Source organism: Aquila chrysaetos, chromosome 10 (genome assembly GCF_900496995.4).
Source record: "Aquila chrysaetos chrysaetos chromosome 10, bAquChr1.4, whole genome shotgun sequence".
Taxonomy (NCBI): Eukaryota; Metazoa; Chordata; class Aves; order Accipitriformes; family Accipitridae; genus Aquila; species Aquila chrysaetos.
In genome coordinates this window covers 21,015,829-21,041,426 of record NC_044013.1, presented here as the reverse complement: position 1 = coordinate 21,041,426, position 25,598 = coordinate 21,015,829, and the positions used below count along the sequence as shown (strand labels likewise).

The following is a 25,598-nucleotide window of genomic DNA, read 5'->3' as shown; positions in this document are numbered from 1 at the left end:
ACGCTCCCCATCCCGCGTAGCTCGGGCGGTTCCGCCTGAGGAGGGCTCCCCTCGCGCAACTTGGCTCCTCGGGCTCGCGGCTCGGACTAATAAAGCCGCGGGCGCCTCCGCCCCCGTCGCCCGGTGTCGTTTATTTGAGCGGGGGGCGGGCGCGGCGCCAGGGTCGGGGCGTCGGACGTTTCTGTGACAGGGGCGGGCGAGGGCGGGTAGCGGCGTTCGCCTGGCCGGCGTCCTCGGCGGGGCTCGGCCCGCTCCTGCTTCGGGATCTGGTTTCTTGCGGCCGGGGCGGGCTGCGCCGGGGCGGCCGCCTCCCCGTCCCCGCCTGCCGGGGCCGCGCCAGGGGCCCGCAGCCGCGCTGGGGCCGTGGGCAGCGCCGGCGGCGGGCGGGGGCGCGTCCCTGCGCCGCAAGCCGGGGCCGCCGCTGCCGGCGGCAGAGCGGCGCGTCGGCGGGCAGGTGCGGCGGGCCGGAGCCGGAGCCGGAGGCGGCGGGTCCGTGCTTCCCCGCGCTGCTCTCCCGCCGTCAGCATGAAGGTCGAGTTTGCCCCCATCAACATCCCCCTAAAGAGGAGGATCCAGACAATCGCCGTGCTGCAGTGGATCTTCTCCTTCCTCCTGCTGGGTAACAGCCTTCCTCCTTGCTGCCCTTGCCCCAGAGAGAAAAGGGAAAGAATCGGCTTTTTCCTTAACCAGCGTCACCCGTGGGCATCGGTCTATGTCGCTCCACGTGGGAGGAAAGGTGCCCAGGCGGCGAGCGGCTCCCTGGCTGTTCCTGGGCGGGCGAGAGCATCACGCTTCTGGGCTTGGGCCTTCTCTTCCCTGGAAGCTCTGGATGGCTTTTTCTCTTTTGGGGGATCTATTTCTTTCTATGGGTTCTTTTTCAAATATGATCTTAAAAAGCTAGTGACTGCGTCTTCTCATTGAGATGCCCGCTAGGTTTCTGACAACTAACAACTTTTTACTGAACGTGAGCATAAAGGCTGGTACATGAGTAATGCTGTTTTCATTACCAATTTCGTAAAGTAACTTTATATACTGCAGTTCAATAAAATTCTCTTTTAACTAGGTGACAAAAATTAATAAGGATTGATAGTGAACTGGCTTAAATGCAGCCACTTCCTTACGTTTATGAAAAGCATCTTCACGTGCTTTAAGAAAGTGTTCTTAACAATTTTACTTGGTAAACTTTTTCCTCTGATTATTCCTCTGTAGTGAATTTTCCTAATTTCTTAATAGACTCCTATCACTAAACACCTGTTCACAGCAGCAAATCTTATTCTTATGGGTAGTTATGTTGAACTTGATAAAATGAGTCACTTGATAAGGTAAGCTAAGCCTTAACTCTCTGGGACCAGATCAATGGAAGTGATTATTGAACAGAGTGGAACAAAACTGTTCCAAGGTATAGAGCAACTGACTACCTATGCATTACTGGAAACGTTGGAACGCTTTGCAATCATCTATGCTTTAGGACTTACAAGGAGGAAAGGAATGTGCACATATCTTCCTTGTATATCTTGCAAATACAGTATCATTTAGATGGTGGTCTGATGTCTTTCAGACAATTTTTTAGGTTGTTAGCCCACACCTGAAAGATTTGGGTATGTGGGGGAAGCATGGAGAGTGTGAAGCACCTTCACAGAATTATCCCTAGCACTTGGCTGTTTTGTTACCTCCAAATTATATGTGGTTGGACTATAAACAGTTCATGTTTGTGGCTATGTTGTAAATAGCCTGTGCTTTTAATTTTCTGTTACTGAGTTAGATCTTGGCATATGCCATTATTCCAGTCTAATGATAATGCAGTAGAAGTTCCGTGGCAATGGAAGGAAACAATTTTTTTATCCTAGCCTGGTTGGTAACAATGCTGCTGCAGAAAATCACATCCTTCTGTGCTTACTAGAAGTGATTGGGCTGCAGAAAATCCACTCTTGCTGGAGTTCAGTGGGAGAAGTAGGCAGCTGTCTTCTGCAGCTGGCACTGCCTGGGAATAAATGTCAAGGAAAATCAACAAGGAACTGGTCTTATGGCTGGTTACATTGAATATAGTGAGTGTACATGATCATGAAAAAAATCTGTTTGCAAGAGTGCTTGAATTTTCGTGGACAAATTGATTCTAATAATAATCATCTGCTTGTGGTTTCATGGGGATGTTTATCTTTAGAGCTATCCAAGGTGACCTTGTCATTTTGTAGGCGTACCCTTTCAGTCATAGGACAGTCGGAGTGATCTGGCCAAAAAGTTTCACTTAACGCCAGGAAAATTCAGATGGCTGAATCTTAAATGACTTAAAGAAGTTAAAAAAGGATTGGTTTCTGACATTCTGGGTTGCCATTATGTCTGGATTTTTCAGCCTTTTTTGGTCTGCTGAGCAAAGTATGGAAACTTCATTTGTAAGCTCTTGAGTTCTGAAGTGACACTTTGAAATTATGCAGAGCATGCCCCAGTGCAAGTGAAATATTGTTGTCAGTTCATCACAGGATAGGCTGGAGGCGTAGGTGTTGTTTGGGAGTTGGTGTATGGCTGGAACTAGTTTATACCAAGCAAGATCTTCTGTTTCATCTGAATCTTCAGATTCAGTCTTTCTTAGGTAAAAATATCTGCAAGTGAAAACATGAACAGATAACACCATATGATAACTAATGATTCATTATTGTAGATATAGGGATTCTGTTTAGAGCAGTGAATAAATAGGGTACTGGCTCAGTTCCTAAAGTTGTCCATCTAGGTATATGGTAAGATGCCATAGCTTAATAAAATGGACCAATAGGACTAACAGATAAAGTAAGATAACTCTAAAAATCAGTGCCCTGAAAGACGAAAGCTGAATTGGGTAATGATATCCTTTAAATCTGGGAAGTGACATGTGAAAACATGATTTGGCACACAGAGTAAGCCGTAAGGGGAAACGTGAGTCTATTACAACTTAGAATCCATAATGTGACTTGGATAGAAGACTCTGAAAATCAAGCATTGGTTTTATCTTCCTGGCTGAGATCCTTAAGAGTAGCTGAATTTAATGTAAAAAGGACGTTGTGGTGGTCTTTGCCCTTTGCTCTCCAGGGTTGCTTTGTCGTACTGCGGTGTGGTTTTCTGAGACCATGGAATTCATGACTGAAGATGCCCTCTTGCTTGCGTGACTAGAGGCTACTCACAAGTTGGCCTGAAATACATATATACAATAGTTGTTGTAGACTGTGAATCTCACCGCCACTTGTAGAAAGACCGAATCAGTCAACTAATACTGAAAAAATAGCTGCAGTAGCGTGGTGCAAACAAGAAGGTTCTGCTTCTTTGCACAGCGTGCTGGCATGGGCTGGGTCTGCACTCAGATACATTGCTTTTTCTGTAGAGGGTAGGCAGAATAAACATGCCTCTGCCTCAAAAAAAGCTGTACAGATGTGCACAGAATTTCATTACATACAAAAGGAACCTCTTTAAAATTCTGGGTGTAAGTTCCTGTGCTTCCCTGCTCTGTTCTGCAAGCTGCCAAAGTTTGCCCTCAAGCAGAAAAGACAAGTTTTCATTGTAGCAGTGCTTCTTCTGCTAGTTATCCAGGGGTATGACAGCAGAAGCAAAAATAAGTTCTGAAACACTGTGATCTGTATCTAAGAGCTTCTGGATTAGACAAGAGAAATGCCCATCTAACAGTTTCCCACCGTGTGCCAGCTGAGACTGCTGTATAGTTTCCCATCTCATGTGCTCTAAGTGTGGCAGGCTAAAATAGTTTAGGTAACGTCCCATGAAAAAGGCAAGTGTTTTAAATAGGCTTCCTTCTTTTAAAAGAAGAGTGGTATCGGCCTGGAGTCTAGAAGACTAAAGCTATGAAAACTGAAAAACAGGAAATGCTAAAATGATGCTGTTTCTTGCCTTATTAAGCAGAAATCCAAAGCAGCTTTAGGCTGAAGCATAATTTCAAGTCATTAGCATTTTGCTGCTGAAACAGCGAATATATGAAGTTTTGCAATTTCAGAGTACCTACTTCGGGAAAAAAGCTGAAACAGAAAATATTGGTAGATGTAGTTTTATGCCTGTAATTATTGTTATTAGAGGTTCAGTGGCTTGGCCAGGGGCTGGCTGACAGTCCGGGGGCAGGTCTGGTCCTGTTCCAGGCTTGTGCAGCACCCACATCGTGTCTGCCCGTGAAGCCGTGTGCTGATACCTGCTTGTGATCTCTCTGTGCCCTTGTCCAGGCCAACCCCAGGCAGAAAGTCACCTGGAGAAATGTAATCTCCAAGCTTGTAAGTGCTGCTAGACCGACTGGAGGCAAGAGCAAAGAGGTTACATCACTCCCATTTTTGTACTGTAGGTTTTATGGTACATATACCCAAAAGAAATTGGGATTGTCAATGAATGCAACAGGTGTCACTGGTGTTTAGCATGAAATCTTTGTTGTCTTTTTCTTGAGAACTTTTAATTAATTTTGCTGCAGTTAGTAGTATGTCTGATATCCCCCTGTTAGAAACCAGTGTAGGTTTTCTGTTTCTCGCACAGTAATTGAGCAGCGATTTACCCTTGGTATGTAAGCATGCTGCAGGGGTGAGCTGCGTGCCTCGGTACTGCACATCTGTGAGTGCAGTTCAGTTTGTATCGGGAGGTGATCAGTACCTAGGCAGGAGGTAGATCAAAGGGCTCATTTTAAGCCAAAACAATTTAAACAAGGAAAAATCAATGAGATTCAGTTTAAGTGCTGCTTTGCAGGTGCTTTAGGCTTTTGTTTTTCTTCCTCTCTAATCTGCGCAAATCAAAGGACAGCATTTTGGAGAAAATAAAGCTAGAAGGTGAGTTGGTGAGCTTCTCCCCTGCCAGCTTCTGTGCATTTGATGTGAAAAGGGACAGTGGAATTTGAGCATGTACAAAATCAAATGCAGAACTAGGTAACTTGGGTGGAGTGATGGTGTCTTGGTGCAGACAATGAGAGATGGAAATGAGAGAGAGTTTAACCCTATGACAAGAATACCAGGATTTTGTTTTGAGGCAAGGTGGTGGTAGGGGAGAATGATGCATCTTCTATGGTTCACTTTCTAGGTCCAGCAGTGGCGTGCTGGTCTTCTCCTTACTGGGGACCTAGGAAGGGACTGTTGTGTGTGCACCCCTGTGTTTATTTGCAAAATACTTAATAATACAAAATCAGTACATAATAAAAGGTATACTTTAATGTGTGTGAAGCCACAAAATAATATGCTAAAGACATTGGTGTGTATTAAAGTACATCCTGTTCTCTGGTGATTAAACTCCTGTGCATGTAGCATGTAGGGTGAAGCACTCTGTTAATTGAACTTGGCTGGAGACAGTTTTGAGTTGTGGATCTGGCTTCCCCAAAATAATAGAAATGATGAAACATTTGCCACAGAGTGAGATATTGCTGCCGGCGTAATAAGTGACTCAAGTGTTGAGAAAGCAGGTGTCAGTGTAATGTGCTAAAGCAAAAAATAACCTTTTCCCCAAATATGTCATGATGTTTTGTTATCTGGTGCTGATTTAATTAATCAGCTGTAGCTGGCTAGCTAAAACGGTCTCATTCTTCCTCAAAGCCATTTTTAAAAAACATTCTTTTGATAGCTAAGAAAAGTCAGCTAAGCTCTATGAGCCTTTCCTAGCAAGCTGGCTGGGGTTGCTACTTGTTTTTGTCGGTCTGTATTCATTTATCCATGAAGCTTATTGCTGGCCCATGGGCAGGGACTGATGTGTGATCACAGAGAATAACAGGGTACTTACAGATGCTTGACTGACTAGTTTTTCTAGGAATGCTACCTCTGTTACGTACATCTTAGGGAGGGAATTTAACCATGTCTCTGCGTATATTTGTTTGTATCTCTCAAGACTAAGAAGAGAAAAATGGCTGCGCCGTGTCAGGCCAGAGGCCCTGGCTTGGCAGCCTGTATGTGAATGTAACTGGTTGCGGACGCCTAAGGAGAAGTAAAAGAAACAGGAAATATGTAGCCTAAATTTGGCATGCTGTCTCAGGATTTGGTAATTAGTAACTTGGGGATTTACTGCATCCAGACCACTCTATCTACAAGTCAATAGTGCCTAATGCTCCGTATCTCTAGTTTATCAGTATTTGCCAATGGAAGGTCTGCTTGCTTGGGAACCAGAACCAAATTCCAGAGTAAACAAGCCTTTAAACCAGCCTCCAAACCTTGGCATCTGAGGGTTTGTATTTGTTATTGTAGTAGCGTTGAAATACAGCTCCCTTGATAGGAATGCTCAAATATCCTTGTGACTGGGGCTCGCAGTTGTGACCAATAAACTGACATAGGACCTCCTTTACAGGAGACTGATATGTATTCAACAAATGCTGACCTCCTTACCACCTCAGTCCTGAAGATAGCTACCAAATTCCTGTGGGCTTCAACAGTTTTCCAGTTAGTTTAAATAAATTCCTAGCTTATTCTTTGCTGGGAAGTCCATATCTGCCATGGGTGAGAAGTGGCAGTAAGTTCCTGTGTTTCTGGTGGAAATCTGTATATTGACAGCAGAGCACAGACTAGTAGGGTCTAAACAGGATAGTTCTAACATTATGACTCCATTTTTTAAAAAGAAACTTTCTACATAAAAGCTGCAGAGCAGTACTCTGCAGAGGCATGAACTTGGTTACTGTTGCCTTGGCAGGTTGCCTCCTCTCAGGTGTTGCCTGTTGTCTCAGGTGTTCCTTTGGTGGGACATTTGGAGTCCATTTGCTGTATGTGTTATATTTCATTTAAGTTTCTATCCCTTTCTTTACGATTTATAAATAATTTAGAAAGCATTTCCAGAAATTAAGGCTGATTTTTAATTATTTTTCTTTTCTTCTAATGAAAGAATCCACTAAGCAGGGTAAAATAATTTTTTTAATGTCAAAATCAACTTATCAGTGGTACCTTGAGGGATAATAGAGAGGAGCAAATGTTCATTAGGGACGAAAACATCGCTGTGCAATTCTCCTTGTGTGTTGCCTCCAATGTTCTGTTCCTCAGGCACCCAGCTCAGAGGCATTGCTGCTCTGAAGACTACAGGTGAGGAAAGGACTCTTCTGTTGTAGGTACATCGCTGTGGTTGTTGAAGAATATGCCATCTTTCATTTTTTTTCCCCTGTGGCAACAGATGTAAGAAATGAGCTTTTCAGCTTGCTTTGTGTATTGTTATGCACATACACTCATAAAGCCCAGAGAAGTATAAATATTAAAAATAGCATTTCTACCTGTGTATTCACTAGAAAGCCAGTGCGATAAAGATGTTCTGATTATCATGTCCTTTGTGGGATGAGGTTCAAATTGCTGAACTCTGAAAGTCTCCAGCTCATTTAAGACATAGCAGCACAACATGCTTAGAGAAAGCTTTGCTAAGAGCATGTGGGAAACAGCAGGAACTGGCTCATAGTTCAGACCTGAGTTGTTGAGCATTCTGGAGGTCTTGGTGCAAACTGGTTTGCATGGCTTTATGGGGTACTATGGAGAGCCTGTAGTGCTGGCTGGATTGAGACGAGCACCATGGCCACCTAGGATACACTGCACTGGCCAGACATGATCTGTGACTGCTCTGAGGGTAATGGGAGGCTTTTCTTCTAGTGGAGAGTCTTAGATTTGGTGGCCCTCACCATAGATATTATTAAAACATTTTTGACTCCTTAGTAACTGCAAATGCATTTGGAGCTTCCAATTGCTGGGATCACCTGTATTTCCTCACCCAGTGTGCTGTTTTCCTACTTCCTATCTCTGTGGTATTTAACTATTTTATGAATTTGGTGCCCAGAGCTGCAAACTCAGAGCCTATTTATTGAGTAAAGCATCAGGTATTCAAACATAATTGGGCAGGATGGCTGCCTGTGCTGCTAGCTAACATATATAATATTTTTCATCAATTTCTAGTAACAGGTGATTATCTACATGTGGTAAATGGGGAAATGGAGGAAAAGAGACTCACCAATGTTAGCTGGCAAACAGGATGTTCAGCGTCCCATGGCAGGGATTTGTCTTTCAATCTATATTTCCTTTTTCCCCCACTGTTCCAATACACCACAGAAATATTTTCAAAGCTTTAATTCAAGTTGAAGCAAAAAATTATGCTTACAGTGTAGACTGGAACTACATCTAAGAAGGCAATGATATAGTAAAGTGACAAATTCCAAGTTATTCACCCTTTGCCTGGAATTTTTTTATGAATTTAGGTAAAGTGGTTGTCATTTATTTACTTGCTGTCTTCTCTGAAGGAGAAAAATCTGGGCTTGTGTTTATAGGTTTGTTGGTTTTGAGTCATCAGTGTTTAACTCATCTTGCAGGCTGTTAATGCGTTGAAATAATGAGGAGGTATGGTAAAAGGAATTTGCTTTGCATGTCTCATTGTGAATGCAATAATAAATCGGCTTTGTCCTACAAGATGCTGAGCTCCCCTTAGGAAGTGCTGACAGCATACTTACCTCTCCATAACTTACATGCACACAGGAAGGTGTTCTAGCTAAAGCAAAGCAGTGAGCTTGTTGATCTTGTGTATGTTTCCCTGCATAGTATTAAATACTGCTATCTGGCACTTCTCACTGCTGATTTAATTCGCTCTCACAGCAAGGATGCTTTGATCCAAAGCACCTTTCAGCCATTTGGCTAGGAAACTGATAGTAAAACACCATGTGATTCTGCACTGACCCAAAAGTCCCTCTGAAAGGGAGGGTAGGAAATATAAATACTTAGCAACTTTTGCATAACAACTTGAAATTAACTGATTTATGGCAATTAAAAAACCTTCTCATTCAAACTTGGACCGTGAACCTGGGCATCCTGTCCAGATTAGCATTCCTGGAAATGTCTATAGTTTCAGGATCTCTTCTTCAAAGAGCAGGTAATGACTTTTCCTCAAAATATTCCTGTGCCCTATCTTAGGTGTTGCTGGTGTGGGATTCCCAGTGAGTTCTCCCTCCAAAGCAGTGGAATTGAGTGTCATCTTTCACCTGTGTTACTCGTGCTGCAATAACGATGTTCCCTAGAACTCATTGTTGCAGCTTTGGGGAGTTTTCCACGTTGACTTTGGAAGTCTGTGGGCCTCAGTTAGCTGTGGTATTTTTCTAGGGCTCTTACTGAAGTGTTTCTCTGTGCAAGACCATGGTTGCCTGTTTAAGCAGGAAGCAATGAGCTTCTGTACTGATGGTACTGAAGAATGGACTATCCTTCAAAAAAGTAGATTTGATCCTGCTTCTGGTTTTGTTTATGGTTGTTCCCTTCTCTCTTCCTCGGAGCAAATGCAATGCCTTATTTTTCTGCTGCTTCCCTGCCAGAAATGGGAATGTTCATCCCTTTCTTTCCTACTTAATCTAACCAGCAGCTTTGCTTGCTCTGTCTGCTACTGGATTCTGCAGTAGTTCTCAGTTATGACATGACAATGTATCAATTTCTGCTCTTAAGGCACAGTCAAACTATGCACAAGGGCCAGTTGGCTGAAGTTCAGAAAAAATAAGTATTCAGGTTGGAGGAAACACAAGAGCGCCCATAGACCAAGTTAAGCTCTGAATTTCAGCAGCTTGAAACCTGCTTGGTATAGGGAATCTGCTCTGAGTTTTCAATGCCCAAATAATCTCTCTCTTGAATCAAGCTGATCTTAACTAGGATGAATGGTTTTTACAGTTGATCCATCTGCTTATTTCAAAGTTATCAGTTCTGGTAATATTTACGTTGTGTTAGCTAAATTATTGCCTGATGTACTTCTGTTATTTACTTACGTATTTAGCTCAATGTGTTTCACTGGTGTAACTCCTTTTAGGAGGTAACAGGATATTGCCCTCATGAAAGCCAGTCAATTGTGGGACATATGAAATACCACAGAAAAACACCTGTTTCATAGAACTCTGCCTGTTGAGACTTCCAGTGAGGTCTGGGTCTATTTATTTGCTTGCCAGCAGATAAATACATGATGTTAAAGCTCTGGCTCCCTTGCAAACCTGGAATTCAGCATCTGCTGGATTACTCTGATCTGCGAGCCTGATGTATTTTGTTCACAAGACGTCATAGCGAGCAGGCTGCTGCAGGGTGTACTGCAGGGTGCACTACAGTGTGGAGAGCAGCAGGTACCGCTGTACTGCGCTTCAGCCGACTCCATCCATAGCTGCTTGAGTTGCAGCGAGAGTGCAAAATTCTGCAAGTCCTAGAAAGATCAAGTTTCCATAGGGAGTTTCTCTGAATAATTATTTCAGGGTTGAGCCCAAAAGTAACACATTGTGCTTAATCAAACAACTTTTTCTGGCTCTGAATTGTGTATAATACACTTCCTATGTAACATCTTACTACAGTAACGATACAATTCTTACTAACCTGGGTCTGAAAGTATCAGGACTTAATGTGTTCTCATAGCAATGGTGAGCTTCTACTTACAGTGACACGTTTCGAGGCTGAAGTGAACCTCGTAATGGTTTGGTCTTGTCTACTGCATCTTCTTGGCCAGTCACAGAGCACTTTTCACAGGGAGTAGAACTACCATCCCTATTTTATAGGTAGAGAAGTTAAGAAACACAAAGGGAAAATGATTGCCTGACACCACTCTCATTAGAAAAGAGATCTTGCTGTGCCCCCCTTTCCCCTCTCTGCTTCCCCAGCTCTCTTCCCTTCTCGCTCGCTGGAGCATCACATTTCTGTTAGCTCTTGCTGTCTCCTTTTATTCTGCCTTAGGTAAACCAGATGCTCTCTACTAAACATTAGTGTTCACTCTCACCACGGGGAGAAGACAGCTGTGTTGGTCCTCAGCTCATGCTTTTGTTTTATTAAAGTAAACCAGCATCATCTTAGGCTTACTCATCCAGTTGTGCAGTCGAGTAAGAAATATGAACTGAGGTGATACACCCTTGTAGGTGTTTCACTCTCAGTGTAACAACATTCACACAATGTGGAATAAGCTAACTTCAATTTGTATGCATTTTGAGTAGCACCTGTAATAACAATATCAGGGCTGGGAATTCAAGGTCTTAAAAGGAGACAGGTGTGATTAATGCTTGCTATGGTTTCCTTTTTTGTTTCTTGTAGCAGAGTTCTGCTGTGGATTCTTCGTGATTCTGATCCTGGGCAACTTCTGGTTCCTCGCTGTTCTGTACCTGCTGTGGCTCTACCTCGACTGGGAAACACCATGCACCGGGGGCAGACGGTCCCAGTGGGTCAGAAACTGGACTGTTTGGAAGTACTTTAGGGAATACTTTCCCATTCACGTGAGTGAAGGATTTCTCACAGAACTGTAAACATTGGAACAGAGACAGCTTGAATAGCTATGAGCGTGGACAAATGTCTAAGGCTCATCTTTTGTAAAATTCTAATACTTACTCCAGGGTGAACTTCTTAAAACATGGGAAGTCTGAGATTTAGTGACAAAAAGGGGCAGGGGCTGATTTTCTACTTGGACTCTTGTGTCACAAGATAATGCCTCAGCACAGTAAATGCTAGTCCCAGTATCTTATTAAACTTTGTTCAGCTGTAAAACGGGACAGTAGTTTAAAGTGCTCAGAAGGACATGAATTGTCATCAGTTCTGTGTCCTGTCAATGTGCAATCTCCATACTTGTTTTTTGAGAATCCTTCTGAGGTAAGTATTATAATGTCCCCCACTGTCTCTATTTTTCAGCTTATAAAAACTTCAGATCTGAATCCAAATCACAACTACTTACTCGGCTTTCACCCTCATGGGGTCCTCGTAGCTGGAGCCTTTGGAAACTTTTGCACTGGTCCAAGTTTCAAAAATTTATTTCCTGGGCTTACTCCATATCTTCATATCATGCCCATCTGGTTTGGCTGTCCTTTCTTCAGAGAATACATAATGAGTGCTGGTAGGTAAAAGAGGTAAAAGCAGAATGTCTCAGCTGTTGCTCTGTATTATAGCTTCTGCTTCAAATGTAGGGTCTATTCCTGTGCCTATAAATGGTAAGTACTTTCACTTCAGAAAGATCAGCGTTGGTGCTAAATTAAACCTCTGTTTTATGATGAACTGTTGTTGCAAAACAATTTGTAAGGTTTTATTGATGGTTTTGTTAAACGATATCACTGAGCTTTTTTTTCTTTCTGAAAAAAATTTGCTGTTTTTCCCTTGACCTACGAGACAGCAGTACTGAGTACCAGTTATTTATGAGAAGAACATATTAATATATAATGTTATTTAGTCATTGCACAGACACTTGTAAAACAAATTGAGGATAATCTCTTACCTGAAGGGCTTAAAGTCCTACTCATTACAAATATCTTTCTAGTCAGAAGTTAACTACCTACTTCTGACTGAGGTCCCATGTTGCTAATTTGTGTAATTTTAGTAGAGATATAAACTCTAAAGATGGAACCTTTTTTCTCTGTTCTGAGTAGCACTTGTCATAAAGAGGTGATATTCATGAGTGGTACTGCAGTAATAAAAGATAAAAATAACAAGCAATAAAGTTTGGGGAAGAGAAGAATGTATAATGAAATCAGGACTAGTGTTCCCCCCCACTGGTTTAATACAGGAGTTATTTTACTTAAATTCATTAAACTAGAGCATTTAAGTAAGTATGGTCTGGTGCACAAGACTAGGTTTGGGAGACAGATCTAGCTCTTACTCCTGACTGTACCACAGACGCTGTGATCTCAGATAAGCTATTCAACTGCTCCATTCGTAGAAACATGCCTAGCATGTTGTTCAGGTTAATATCAGAATTGCATATCCATGTATACTCAACATGCCAGAGAATGCCTTTCCATGCAAATATTATTTCTGAGGGGATTCTTTCAGGCTTGTAAAGTGAAGGAATTGGCAGTGGTGGAAGATGACAGTTTTAAACACTGCCTAGCCTGGAAGTCATGTTTACATGTTTTTGGCATCTTGACCCATAGGAACAAATATTTACCTGCTAGATGAGAAACAACTTGAGTAAAAAGCATGCTAAAGAATAGTCAGCATTGTAGCTCATTTTTCACAGGTATGTAGCTGATAAACCAGAGGGGACCTTTGGTATAATGCAGGTTATCAGTCAAATCATAAAAAACTTGCAAAATCTTCCATCTACTGAAAGCCATGCTTCTAGCACATTGCTTCATCTCCTAGTCTTTTGCTTCCTGCTTCCGAAGCCTGCCAGGCTGCAGTTGTCGTCGTTGGGAAGAGCAATTGCAGCACTACTGAGCTGCTGAGTGGTGAGCAGGGAACAGTGCCCTGCATGTGGGCTGACATCTCTGCTTCAGTGGGGAGATAAATTTGTCCTGGGGAAAGACAGTGGCTCTTGCTTTCTCTTCCAGAGAAAATGCATGCCAATGCGTGAACAAGCATCACTCAAATTATTTGTGAGTCTCGGGTCAGCTGTGTTTTTCAGAGTAACAGTGACTGTGAAGAGATACATGGCAAATGGAAGTAGCTTTTTACTGAGGTCTGAACTTGCTGCAGTAGGAAGCAATTCCTTGTGGTGGCCAGCTGTCAAAACTAGATCACAATCATCTTGCCTTTCTTGTGAGATTTTCATAATCCATGTTGTAATGTCCCTAATATGAAAAAAAGCAGACGGGTAACAGGAGATGAAGTCTTTGCTTAGCATCCAAAAGAGCACGCTTTGATACCAGCCCTGTAAAAACCAACAACAACGCAGACTAGACTTGATCTCTAAATTGTCATTTAGACCATATTAGTGCAACACAATGTAATTAAATGTGGCTTCTGGGTAAATGGGACCACTGTCAGCCTTTGAAGTAAAACTTAGGGCACAAAGGAACTCTGGAGGGATCAGGTGCATATCTGTTACGGGATTTTCCAAAGCGCCAAGTTCAGGCCAAGGCCTAAGTCGATGTTAAAGGCTTGTACAGCAGTGTGCCTTGGATTAGAAGTATTAGGAGTACCAGGAAAGCTTAATATATTTTGCTGTTTTAGCCTAAATGGATTGATGAGTGCCAGGTCCTGGTTACCAGAGAATGAGCTGATGTAGTCATTGGGAATGGTACATGTGAGCCTTTTCTGCTTCTTTGCTGCTGTCATGCCATTGCCTTAGATGGTGCTGCTGCTTTATAGCTTTGAAAAGAAAGAAGGGGATCAGCTTGGCACTGTAGATCCATGTTTGAGTTCACAAGTCCTCTATTCATTCTGTTAAACCCTCTGTGCCTGTGTTTATATGCACCTGCTGTACGGCTTTAGCTGCTGCCTCTCAACAGCATCTGCTGCCATTCAACTCTTCCGTTCTTGGGTACAGAATCTCTCTGAGGGGGAGTTAAGCTGGCAGAAGAGCACACTCTTCCCTGAAGATCTCAAAACTCCTGTGATAGGCAAACAGCATTTAGCTCATCAGTGTGAAGTCAAAGGACTTACCTAAGACCAAATCAGTTGCAGAGTGAGGGTGTTGAAACCAAATCTTTGAACTCTGTCCTGTGCTGTAATAATTTTGAAACATCATTTAGATATTTAACAATATTTCTTAAATTCCACTGTACTTATACATGAAGATCCAGTGGTCACTCTTAAAATGTTTGTTCCTGAAGGAATGGTTTCTGCATCCAAGGAGAGTGTCTCATATGTGCTGAGTAACGAAGGAGGTGGCCACGCGTCCATCATTGTGATCGGAGGAGCAGAGGAATCTCTGAATGCACATCCTGGAAGTTTAACTTTGAACATCCTCAAGAGGAAGGGCTTTATTAAAATGGCCTTGAAACATGGGTAGGTTTCCCATCTGGGCTGCTGTAGTAAGCATGCTTTGAATACAGATTGATTCTTAAATATAGTTCATATTATATAGTAAACTCATATAATTAGAATTTGAAAGAGTTACTTGCCTAAGAACGTGCAGATGTCTGGCATAGGAGCCAGTCTGTCCACCCAGATCCAATCTGGGAGTGTTGCAAACTCCCTTTGACTTTCATAATTTATAAGGAGTAGGTGTTATTAGCATATCTTGGTGTTTTGTTTCAGTTGTTTTTTGCACTAACAAAGAGTAAGAATTATGAAACAATATTAGTAAACCTTGGCTGTTACTGCTGAGTGGAGCAGACATTCTGTTTTCTGTTCTGTAAATTTAAGTTATATTAAGATAGAATTTTCTTATCATTTTAAGGAAACAAAAAAAAAAAAAAAGAGAGAAAGCTATGCCCTGTTTTATTAAATCTCTGAAAACTGTGGTCTAGGAAGACTCGTTTTCACCTTTATTCTAAATACTTTCTTTTGAAGATTGTTATTTGCAAAAGTAAGTTTCTGGGAATTTTTGGTGAAAATATCAAGAAAAACTAGCTTACTTTTTACTATCAGCCATCAGTGTGTAACTAAACAGAGATGGTATTAATATCTTTTGAGATATTTACATAGTATAAGCTATTGCATTTGTTCTGGACTGGTCTAGATGACTTGTATACTAGAAATATTGGAACCAATGACTTGTTCCTGCTAAGCTTTCTGAACAGTTCCCGGGATTATATATTGACATGCGAAGCAATGAGAAAAAAAATATTTGTCTTGAGAAATTTGTAACAGTTTTTTAAGCTATTAACTGGAAAAAAGGTGGTCTCTGAGAAGAAGCTCTCTGTTTTCCACACAGGATGCTAAGGTCCATTTTTCCTAGAAACTATTCTGTATCAAAATACCAAGAGGCTTTCTTATACATATCACTAGGAGTCTCATAAAGGACCTGTTCTCCAATAGAAAGTAACATTTTGGTCTAATTTGTACCCAGAAACAGCACTTGCTTATTTAAATTAGGACTTTAGTGCCTAAATGAGTCTTCACTCAATTTCTGCTCAACTGCTGATTAATCCAGTGGGATCCTAAACACTATTAGTAGCTTTTATTTTTTAACCATAAAGTTTAGAAGAATATTTAGGTGCCTTTTTTTTGAGCATGTCCATAGATGTCTGATCTGTCAGATCAAAGATTGGTCTTTATTTCTCATCTAAACTGATTGGGATTGAGAAACCAGATACACCTGTGCCTCTTATGGCCTTGATTTCAAAAGCATCCCCAACACACAAGAAGATCAGGACACAAAACACAGGAATGGCCACTTCTTTCCTTATGAAGTCCTTTGTTTCAAATGATGGTCCTCTTCTTTAAGAAAGACACTTAGTTGTCTGGAGCACTCCACTAGGGTGATAATGCCTGTCTCTGCCCGAGTGACTTGAAACCTACACCTCACACATGGTCACCTTAACCACCAGGCTGCAAGTCATTCTGGATCTGAGCACTGGCAAGAAAAACCGCTTCTACGTGAAGCGTAGGAATCCTGACTTCATTTCTGTACAGTAGGACTGTGGGACAGTAGGACAGTATGACTCTAGCCATTACAGCTCTTGCAGCACTGTCAGCAGTCCTGAGCTCTTGTCCAAAGACTCTGCATCCAGTAATTGCTTCTGGTTTTAACATTTGGTTTCTAACAATTAACAAAATGTGACATGAGCTTCCAACTCAGGCGGAAATGAAAGGGCGAGAGAGGCTTGCAGGAGGCGAATGAGAAGAACCACCTGCTATCAGTGCTTGCGTATGTTTCTGGTGCTTTTGATCTACAGCATCAAATACTAAGAGAGGAAGGGGCAATGCGGAGCCCTGTGCTCTCTGGCCCTGGCTCCTGTACTGCCAGCACAGAGAAGCTGTGGTTCCTCAGCTAGGAACTTGTCAATTGTGGTCTGAACATGTCTTTTCCAGAAGTGCAGAGGACTTCTGCTGACATTTTGGTCCGAGGTAGTACAGATATCTGATATGAAGTGAAGAAATCCTAAAGACATGATACAAATGATGAATCAGCTAACTTATCTTTAGTTTCACAATCGTAAGTTACTTATTTCTCTGTCTGAACCTCCTACAGAGCATCTTGCAAAAGCCTTTACCAGATTAAAACAAATCCCACAGTCTCAGGGTGCTATTGCACCACAAGATGTTCCTGTTTGTCTTAGTATTGTAGTAAAAAGTAGAGTATTTACACAGCCACGGTATGTACCAGGCTTTCTGATATTTCCTTTACAGATGGCTGAGTGATATATGCTCTATTTGAGAAAGAACCATTGAGCAGACACCAGTCAGAATAGTGGGTGGGAATGATAGTCTTTGGGGATCCTCAGGCTTGTGAAGCTGTAGAAGCAGTTGTTTTTTCCATACAGGTGGGCTTTGATTGTCCACAGTACTTTCTAGCCAGCTCTGTCCTTAGTGCATCCTCCTCAGGCATTCAGAGCTCTACAGTAATTCATTCCAACAATATTATAGCTAGCAATGCTGCTATTTTACAGTAAGGTTTTTCTCAAAGATAGTGTGGGCTGAATGGAGCTAAGGTATAGAAGCTAAGACTTAAGTAAAGCAAATAAAACACCTCTGTATCCTTCAGAGACTGCTTAGGATTACCCTGCTCTTTTTTCTTTAAAGTGTGTAGAATACTATTTAGTGAAACTAAGCGTTAATCAAAAAGCATACTGCAGTCAAGGTTTTAAATATAGTGGCATTTTTGCCAGTTGGAGACAACTGCACTGATTCTGTTAGCCTAAGTAGTTTGTCCAGGAGCTAGTCAGTGCCCTTCCTCCCAAGCCGATTCATGAACTGAGTAAGAATTCATTAGGCTGTGCAGGAGCCAAAGTGAGTTAGTGTAATTTCTGTGGGTAGGATTTGACCTCTGGTAATAATAGATTAAGGCTAGTGTTTTCGAAGAAGTCTGGAGGAAGCAGGATTTCACTGGGAATTGGACAGCAGAGGAATTTGGCATTGTACTCATGTCTGTAAGGAGGTCTGGTTTTTATCATGGTTTTTGTGCTGAAATCAAGTGCATGCATTACTCCGGTCAAAAGGGAGAGGAAAGCCAAGATCTGGTTTTGACACCGCCCGCCTGGGAGCATTATAAGGTTAGCAATGAGGCTTCTTTGCTTGCCAAGGGAGAAAATGCAGTGGAACAAGGGTAGACTTGCTGAAATAGTGGTGGATAAGATCATAATCATAATTTTGATAGATACAATTAATCCTTTTTATGATTATGAGCAGTCATAAAAAGTTGCGGTGGGTAGCAACCAGCTAAATACTGCCCAAAAGCTAGTTGTCAGTTATATATGCCGATCACTTTTTTTTTTTTTTTTTTTTTTGCAAACCCAAAAAACTCAAAGCAGCTGCATATCAGAAGAGTTGAATGCCTGTTGCTGATGAAGTCTAGAGCTGCCAAAGCTTTCTGTGCTGGTTATTGTGAAACCGTTTCCATGCTGCTGATGTGAACCGCAGTGCAAGTGCAGGCTGATGTGGGATTCTCAGTGTGTTCATTGTTTTACAGTGCTCATCTGGTCCCGGTGTTTTCCTTTGGTGAAAATGAACTATTCAAGCAAGTTGCAAACCCCAAAGGTTCATGGCTCAGAAATGTACAGGAGAAGTTGCAAAAGATAATGGGCTTTGCTTTACCGCTATTTCATGCTAGAGGAGTATTTCAATACAGTTTTGGCTTAATACCTTACAGGCAACCTATTCATACTGTTGGTAAGTTCCCTGCGCCTTTTCTAATGCTGTTGCAAATGTTTAAAAATGCGTAAGTGTGCTACTAATATCTGTGTAAATTTATAAATCTGTTCTAACAGAAACAATTGGTTACCGTGCATCTAAAGGAAATATGTGAGGTTTAAATTTTTTTTTTTTAAATGCCTGTCCTCTCCCAATTAAATGAGGGGATTCTTTTCTCCCATTCCCCTTTCTGTCCCAGGCCAAATCTTACTCTTCATTCGCAGTGATTCACAGGCTTCTGTCCTCAGCAATCCTCAAGGAAACCCAAGGGGCTGTCCGGTCTCTACCAGAGGGCTGCAACAGCTCTGCAGCTGTTGCTGTGGATTCTGGATGCTGCAGTTATTTTGCAAGATGCCTAGCACCTTAATTTCTTAGTCCTGTAAAGAAGCAGCAGTTGGGTATTTCAGCTGATGCACAGCCGTGACAGCGGTGCTCCAGAGCAAGGCTACTGGGAGGAGCTGGTGCAGTCCTGACCCAGTGCTCATCAGGACAGGGGAGAGATGGAGGAGGGAAGGGAGAGGGTGCCTTGTGGCAGCTCTACGGCAGCCCTTCAGCAGGCTGCTGCTTAGATGGCATTGCAGCTCCCTAGGGTGTTTCCTTCCCTTTGGTTTTTTTTTTCCCCATGGAAAGATCCGTTCATGTTTAATTGAGGGCATGCATGCCATGTTGACAGGCAGTTTGGAAAAGAGTTTTTTCCCCAAAAGCTTTCATCCCTGGTCATCTACTCTCACTGGAGTGTAGGACTGAATGTCTTTTGATTTTTAATGGCTTTAACTAGTGCTATTGACAGCCACACCCTTAAAAAAAGTTGTGCTGGACATCACGCAAAGGGAATAGCTGGCTGTCTATACATTTTAGATAAATCATTTTTAGATAGGTTCTGAGCCGACTGGACTAACGAAGCCTATTTCTACAGAAAAGTAAATTGAGCTTTTCTGGTATTCCACAAGGGACATTTAAGAAGGCCCTCCCTTTAATGGAGGGATGATTTGATTTTAGTACAGATCAAATAAAAATGTTTAAGACAAAAATGTAGCTCTTTTTATGTTAAATTTCATGCAGCTCTGTATCTTATCAGTGCATATAGTTAAATGTTTTAGGAAAGATTGGATTTTTAAAGCCCACATTGTGCACAGGCAGGCTAAAATGTCACTTATTTTAAAGCCAAAAAGTTTTCAAAGCATTGGAATGAAAGCAACATATTTTCCTGCAGTTTTTCCTTGGGCTGATGACATCGAGACTGTTCTGAAGCTTAAAATGTCTTTTACTTGGAGGCAAATCTTCATCATTGTAATATTTACTGCAAGGACAGAGGTGGTCCATGGCTAAAGCACAGGAGTGCTTCAAATCAGCAAGACCAGAGTCTTGCAATAGAATTTGCTGTATGATCTCAAGAAATCCCTTACCTTTGGTGTCTCTGTTTCCTCATGTTTGGAAACTATCACCATGTCTCTGCATTCTTGGAGGGGGTCTTGGTATGGCTCAACATGGCTTTGAAAGTGTTAGCTCAGCCCCTGAAAGCTGCAGAGTCATGTTGAGCTCCAACCGAGCTGGTTAGCCGTGTTGACAATGTGGCCGGGTATCGACGAGTTTCCTCCTGGTTCAGAAGCCATGGTTCCTAAAGCAACAAGGTGCAATTCAGCAAAACCAAGGTCTGTGAAGTCTGAGTGTTTTGGGCTTGACAAGTGAAGTACTTTTGTTTTTCCTGAAAATTGTTACTGCTTTTCAGAAATAGAATCAACTCTAAAATATCCAAGTAAGTAGGTTGCTTAAAGCTGCGCAGAAAATTAAAAAGATGTGTATCGTTTCCAATTCCACAAGAAATCTCCACTTTTAGGAGAAGAGACTACTGGAGAAGGGCTTGGGAGTTGTTTGGTGTTTCCAGTCATGCTTCTGGAAATCTTGTATTGGATGTATATTGATTTCACTCCCCCTAAGTTATTGCTCAATCCAGGGCTGGGTTCCCACCCCTAGCCACGTAAAGTCTGAATTTCAGCACCGTGTAGGGCCTGAGAGCTGTTGGCAGCTGAAGCTGCAGCAGGAGCATGCAGAATCAGCCCCTTTGTGGTTCTGGCTAGACTTCCCTTCCCTTTATCCAACACCATCCAATTTGAAGTGGCCACATCTGTTGAAAGGGATTTTCAGGTGCCTTTGTAAAAGCTCGTGGGGGTTGTTTTTAACTCTCTGCTTTTCTACAGACTTCCTCGGTAGTCTTGGTCAGGTCTATTAAGCTCTCAGTGCCTCCAGTGCAAGAACAGCTGTCAAAATCTGCGGTGACTGAACAACACAAGGAGGACTGAGATCATGGGAAGCTTCTCTTAGCGTATCGCAGGCTTTTTAGCCATAGCTTTTTGCAGAGGAGGAGGCTGCCTTCTGGACTTCTGTGGAATTACCTCCCATGCTCTTGCTCTCGCTCCAACAGAGCAGGTAGCAGGCTTTGGACAGTGCCTGGAGAACATTTCAGTTGGAATGATGTTCGTGGGCAGTGGATGGTTCAGAGACACCTTACAGGTTTGGGGGTTTTACATGCTACCACTCCCTAGGCTGAGGTAGCCAACATTTCTGGCACTGGTACAGCGATACCCATTTTGAATAAATCAGAAGATACCTGTATTTCCTTCAGTCCTGTTCATGTGGCTGTGTGGTTGAGGGCACCACTGTCCTCTTAGGCATGTCCCTCGCATTGGATACCTTTAGTAATCAGAACAGAAGATGGTGAGAAGGTACATTTTTTTAAATGCTGTTTTGAACTTGGGGTATACTACCCCAATGGCAAGACAGCACATAGCCTATGGAATTGTATGTTGAAGTGTAAACTGCTCCTTCGAGTTAGAACTTAACCCCCTTCTCATTTGCTCTTTTGCTGCCAAACTGAGATGATGGGGTTTTTAAATTCATTTTATCTGAACTTGAGCAGAAAGAAGGAACCAGACCCAGGGCTCAGGTTTGTGAAAGGCAGGATCAGGCCCTAGGGCAAGAGAATTGTGCTGTGATTCTGCCACCTCGTTGGGACCTGTGGTGGAGCTGTTACAGGAGGGAAAGCAGTTCTACTTAAAAAGAGATATCAATGAAGCTAATGCCGCTGTTGTGTTTGATTTACAGTGGGAAGCCCTATCCCTGTAAAAAGGAACTTGAACCCCACCACTGAAGAGATTGAACAGCTACATGCATTGTACTTACAGAAACTAAGAAAATTATTTGAAGAGCACAAAAGAAATTATGGGATCCCTCAGCATAAATCTCTCATTTTCGAGTAGCAAATTACAATTTGTAATTCCAAATCTCATGGAAAAAAAAACAGTGTATGCTGAAAGATATCTTTCTTGCAATCTGTATTTTGCAATCTGCAATTATCCTTGTGTAAGGAATAATTTTAAGAAGGGATTATTAGATGATTTATTGATTTTTATCTTACTCTTGGGGGGGGGGGGGAATCCTTAGGGTGTGAGCCTCGAAGCCAGTGCTGTTTTGAGTTGTTCTTTTATGTTCATCCGTACCTGAAATGCTAGTGAGAGGCTCCACACGGATGTTCTTACCACCATGGTACCTAACCCCAGCATGAGATCACAAGCAGGAAGAGTGTAAACCCGGAGAAGTCTTTGATTAGAAGTTGAGAGACTTACCAGCATGTATCAAACATGACATCAGGTTGTTCTCTGAATACCGGAAAACCCTGCTGCTCTTTCATAGAAATGGAGGTGTATGTTTTCAGCAGATGGCTATTATAAGCCATTTAGATGTGAATTCAAGAATAAATAGGAGCTTTCTGCCCTGAATAGGATATCGGTGAAAGTGGTTTGTCCAAGTTATCGAGCAGAGCAAACCCTCTGTAGGAGAACAGCGTGTTGAGTCCTCTGTGTGCATGTATATGCTGGGTGGTGGAAAGCACTGAATAATGTGACTTTTTTGGATAAGCTGTGCTTTGGATCATCAGTTTGGAGGATGAAGCAGCTTTGTTTGGTAGTTCCAGCCTTGGAGGACGTGGCAGGCACAGGACAGGAGAAGTGTACCAAGGAAGCTAGTGTGGGAATCATGTGAACTTTACAACTTGTGCAAATTAAAAATGATCATATGTCAAGCACTTCCACAGAAGGAAGGGGAGCTCTGTTCGTTCAGTCTAGTTCTGAAACTTCACCAAGGAAAGCGTACTTGATATATGCCTTTTCTTCCCCACTAATAGATGTGGGGAAGTATGTGGAAAGCTGTGCTGCAGTGTGACACAGCTGTAATTGCCAAGGCAGTGTGAGCACAGCTCTAGGGTGCAGCAGGTTAAGAAGGTGCTTTGTATATAAACCAGGTGCCTAAATTGGAGAGAAAGTTTATCCTAGATGTGGATATCCATTTAAGAAAGGAAAAGAACAAAAATCTTAGCCAAACTCTTTTTCAGTTAAAATGCCTAGGTCTTGGAGTTGATGGTGTGTGAAAAGAATTAGAGCATATTATTGAATTTTTTACGAGGTAAGTCCTTGTATTTGTAAATGCTTTCTGTCTGCACATGGACTTTGCAGATCTGGTTTTATTGAAGTGTTTGGTTTGCTTTAAGCAGTTTTGGTGCCTGAATTTTATGTCACTTAGGTGCTCTGACAGGACATGCACAGGCTTGTTAGGCAGCCTGGGGCATCTGCTGCTGGGTCAGTTCCCCACTAGGGTGCTCCAGGAACAGCAGCACTGTTCCACAAAGGCAGTGGACACATTGTGTGCTTGCTGGGCTGGAATCTCCTTAGAAGAAATGCAGTTAGGGCTTTGGGGAAAAGCTAAGATCTTTTCTTTCCAGAGTTTTAACAAGGTGAAGGTCTTTAAAGAAAAGAGTGGAAATATCTCGACTCCTATGGAGTGGACTCCTAATGAACCAAAGCCAAGTAAATATTTGCCAGACAGAGCGGATGTATGTTGGTCTGATGTGCTCCAAAAAAACCTCCAGCAACAGGTTGGTATTCTTAGGAGACCTGTGCCTTCTAGTGCCTATCTGTCATTCAGAGGTGACCGGCACTGGGCCAGTAAATCCTGCTCTCACTTTCTCTAGGATGACAGATGCCTTTCTGGGAGCCAGGGCTGGAATTCGTGATACCTGAAGAAGTAGCCCCCTTTTCCCTGACAGACTGCTGTCAGTGTGGCCGCAATTCACTTCTACTTGAGCTTTCTTGGCACCATGTGTGCTTGCCATCCCTTCCCATGCTTTTGCTGCCTGATGATCACTGTGGTGTAGACACCTTACTTCCTCACTCTCTGTCCATCTTTCCCTGGGTTAAGATCTCTGAAGGACTGTGTATGCATACAAAATATTGAGAGGTGGCTTATTGTTCAGCAGAAATGGGTCTTAGGAACAGGGCTTGAGAAAAGGAAGCACTGTGACTTGCATGTTTAACATGAGCTTAAGATCAGGATTGTTTCAGCTCTTGGAAGGGCATGTGTCCAGGGACGTCAAACGTGGCTGGTTTGATACCTGGGAAGAGGTCTGTAGGGTCCCGAGGATTATAGTAGGTGATGAGCCCCGAGTAGTCATTTTTGCTTAGCCAGCTGTGTGAAATTTCCTTTGGATTTGTTTTTTTGGTTGCCTGCCCTGATGAGTAGTGCTGATTATTCATGAAAGAAGTATTTGAAGTCTGTGTCAGACCGTTCTCTCCTAGATCATCTGCTCTAATGAGAGATTTCCTCTCCTTCTCAGTCTGCTCTTTTCCCATTACCTTAATGATGTAGAAGCTCAGGATATCAATTTAAAAGCATTAGCGTTGGACTGAGGATGGGAACTAACACTGAATTGTTGTTGGTCAAATTAGCCAAAACTTCTAGGGAATATGTGGATACTGATTTTGGGGCAATATCTGGTCCATAGGGTAACCTACAAACAGGCTTACCTCTGAATTCCATGAGAAAATTATCTGTGGGCTCTGAATACCATCCGTAACTGGCACAGTTAGAACAAATAGGGATTGTGTTACTCTGACTGAAATTTTCATTGCTTTATAACGCAGGAAGATGGAGGAAAAAAGAAAACAAAATCTCCAAGCTACTTAAATATATATTGTTGCTCAGTAACTGCTGCATATTACTTATGATGGTCCTCCCAAACTACCTTTTATTAACAAATTGTCTAGCATATCTAGGACTATTTTAAAATAGAATATCAGTCTCTAAACCTGATAGGCATGGTGTCACCTGAGATATTTACCTCTGTATTAGTACGTGGATTTGTAAAACAGCCCTGCAATACTGAGCTTAAAGAGCCCTGGAAGCTGTAGACCCATTGTGGCTGGTGCAGGCACTAATCCTACCACTGGTGCAGCCAAGAGGAGGCTTCCCATGTTTGTTAGAGTAAGTATCAAGACAAGTCTTCAGCTGCAGTTCATGCTTGACAAAGCAAGAGCAAGCAGCTAGTAGGAATGGTGATACCCCCCTCCCCCAGCTGTGATGAGCGGAATCAAGTAGTGCTCAGATTTCTGGTGGGATGTCCACACTTGTCCACACTTACTGGGGCCTGCTTTGTGCTCTGTTTCTCTTTGTGCCTTTTAATGACAGAGGTAATCCCAGGGAAGCTAGTCATCTATTAACAAGGTAGACGCTCTGCCTCTATACCATACAAACACTGCCTCTCCAATGTGCTCACGATAACAATGCCTGCCTGTTCCCTTGTGGGGACAGAAAGTCAATCCTCAAGAATTTTTACTTTGTGGACTACAAAGCATTTTACACTTTGTAACTTTTTATGGTACCTGTAAAATATGAATGTCAGTTGTTTCAATGATAGCTGCGGGAAAGACGTGTGAGATAATAAAGGTTTGTACCAAAGTGTGCTTGTGTTGACTGGAATTCAAATATGCGTCGCTGCTATTGGGTAAGGACTTCACCCCTCGGACCTTAGGAGCCTGACTGAACTCCAGAGCTCATATTAGACTAGCTATAAGGCCATGGTCATAACATGCTCAGAAATCAGGGGGGCAGGGAAGATGGGTGCATTGCTCGCTGCAGTCTCCTGAGGGATGACGTGAAGCCAGGTTCCTGCTGGCAGTCCCTAAGGGTCTGAGGAAGAAGTGATCCACGGCAGGGAAGGGCTGGGCTGCAGCAGCCCACAACCAGGACCACAGTGCCAACGGGGCACAGCAGGGAAGCGGGAGCACAGGAGGGTTCAAGTTCCTCTGAGGAACTGGTGCAGTAATGGCTTTTGGAGTTGAATTCAACTGAAGTTTAAGGATAAGTTTTTGAATTTTAGGTGAA

The 25,598-nt window shown here is 42.5% G+C and overlaps 1 protein-coding gene across 1 annotated transcript; it reads left to right on the top strand.

Moving 5' to 3' along the window:
* Positions 1 to 424: 424 nt before the first annotated feature.
* MOGAT1 (monoacylglycerol O-acyltransferase 1) lies at positions 425 to 25,172 on the top strand. The gene is made up of 6 exons (XM_030028988.2): positions 425 to 619; positions 10,980 to 11,158; positions 11,568 to 11,769; positions 14,423 to 14,597; positions 18,166 to 18,365; positions 21,489 to 25,172. Exons 1-6 carry the CDS (start codon positions 526 to 528, stop codon positions 21,641 to 21,643), a joined length of 1,005 nt encoding a protein of 334 aa, XP_029884848.1. The 5' UTR covers positions 425 to 525; the 3' UTR covers positions 21,644 to 25,172.
* The last annotated feature ends 426 nt before the right edge of the window (positions 25,173 to 25,598 follow it).

Bases quoted from the DNA above. Each gene is read 5' to 3' on its own strand.
- MOGAT1 (XM_030028988.2), top strand. From the start codon at position 526: ATGAAGGTCGAGTTTGCCCCCATCAACATCCCCCTAAAGAGGAGGATC. The intron at 620-10,979 runs GTAACAGCCTTC...TGTTTCTTGTAG, and splicing joins CTTCTCCTTCCTCCTGCTGG to CAGAGTTCTGCTGTGGATTC. The intron at 18,366-21,488 runs GTAAGTTCCCTG...TTTGATTTACAG, and splicing joins GCAACCTATTCATACTGTTG to TGGGAAGCCCTATCCCTGTA.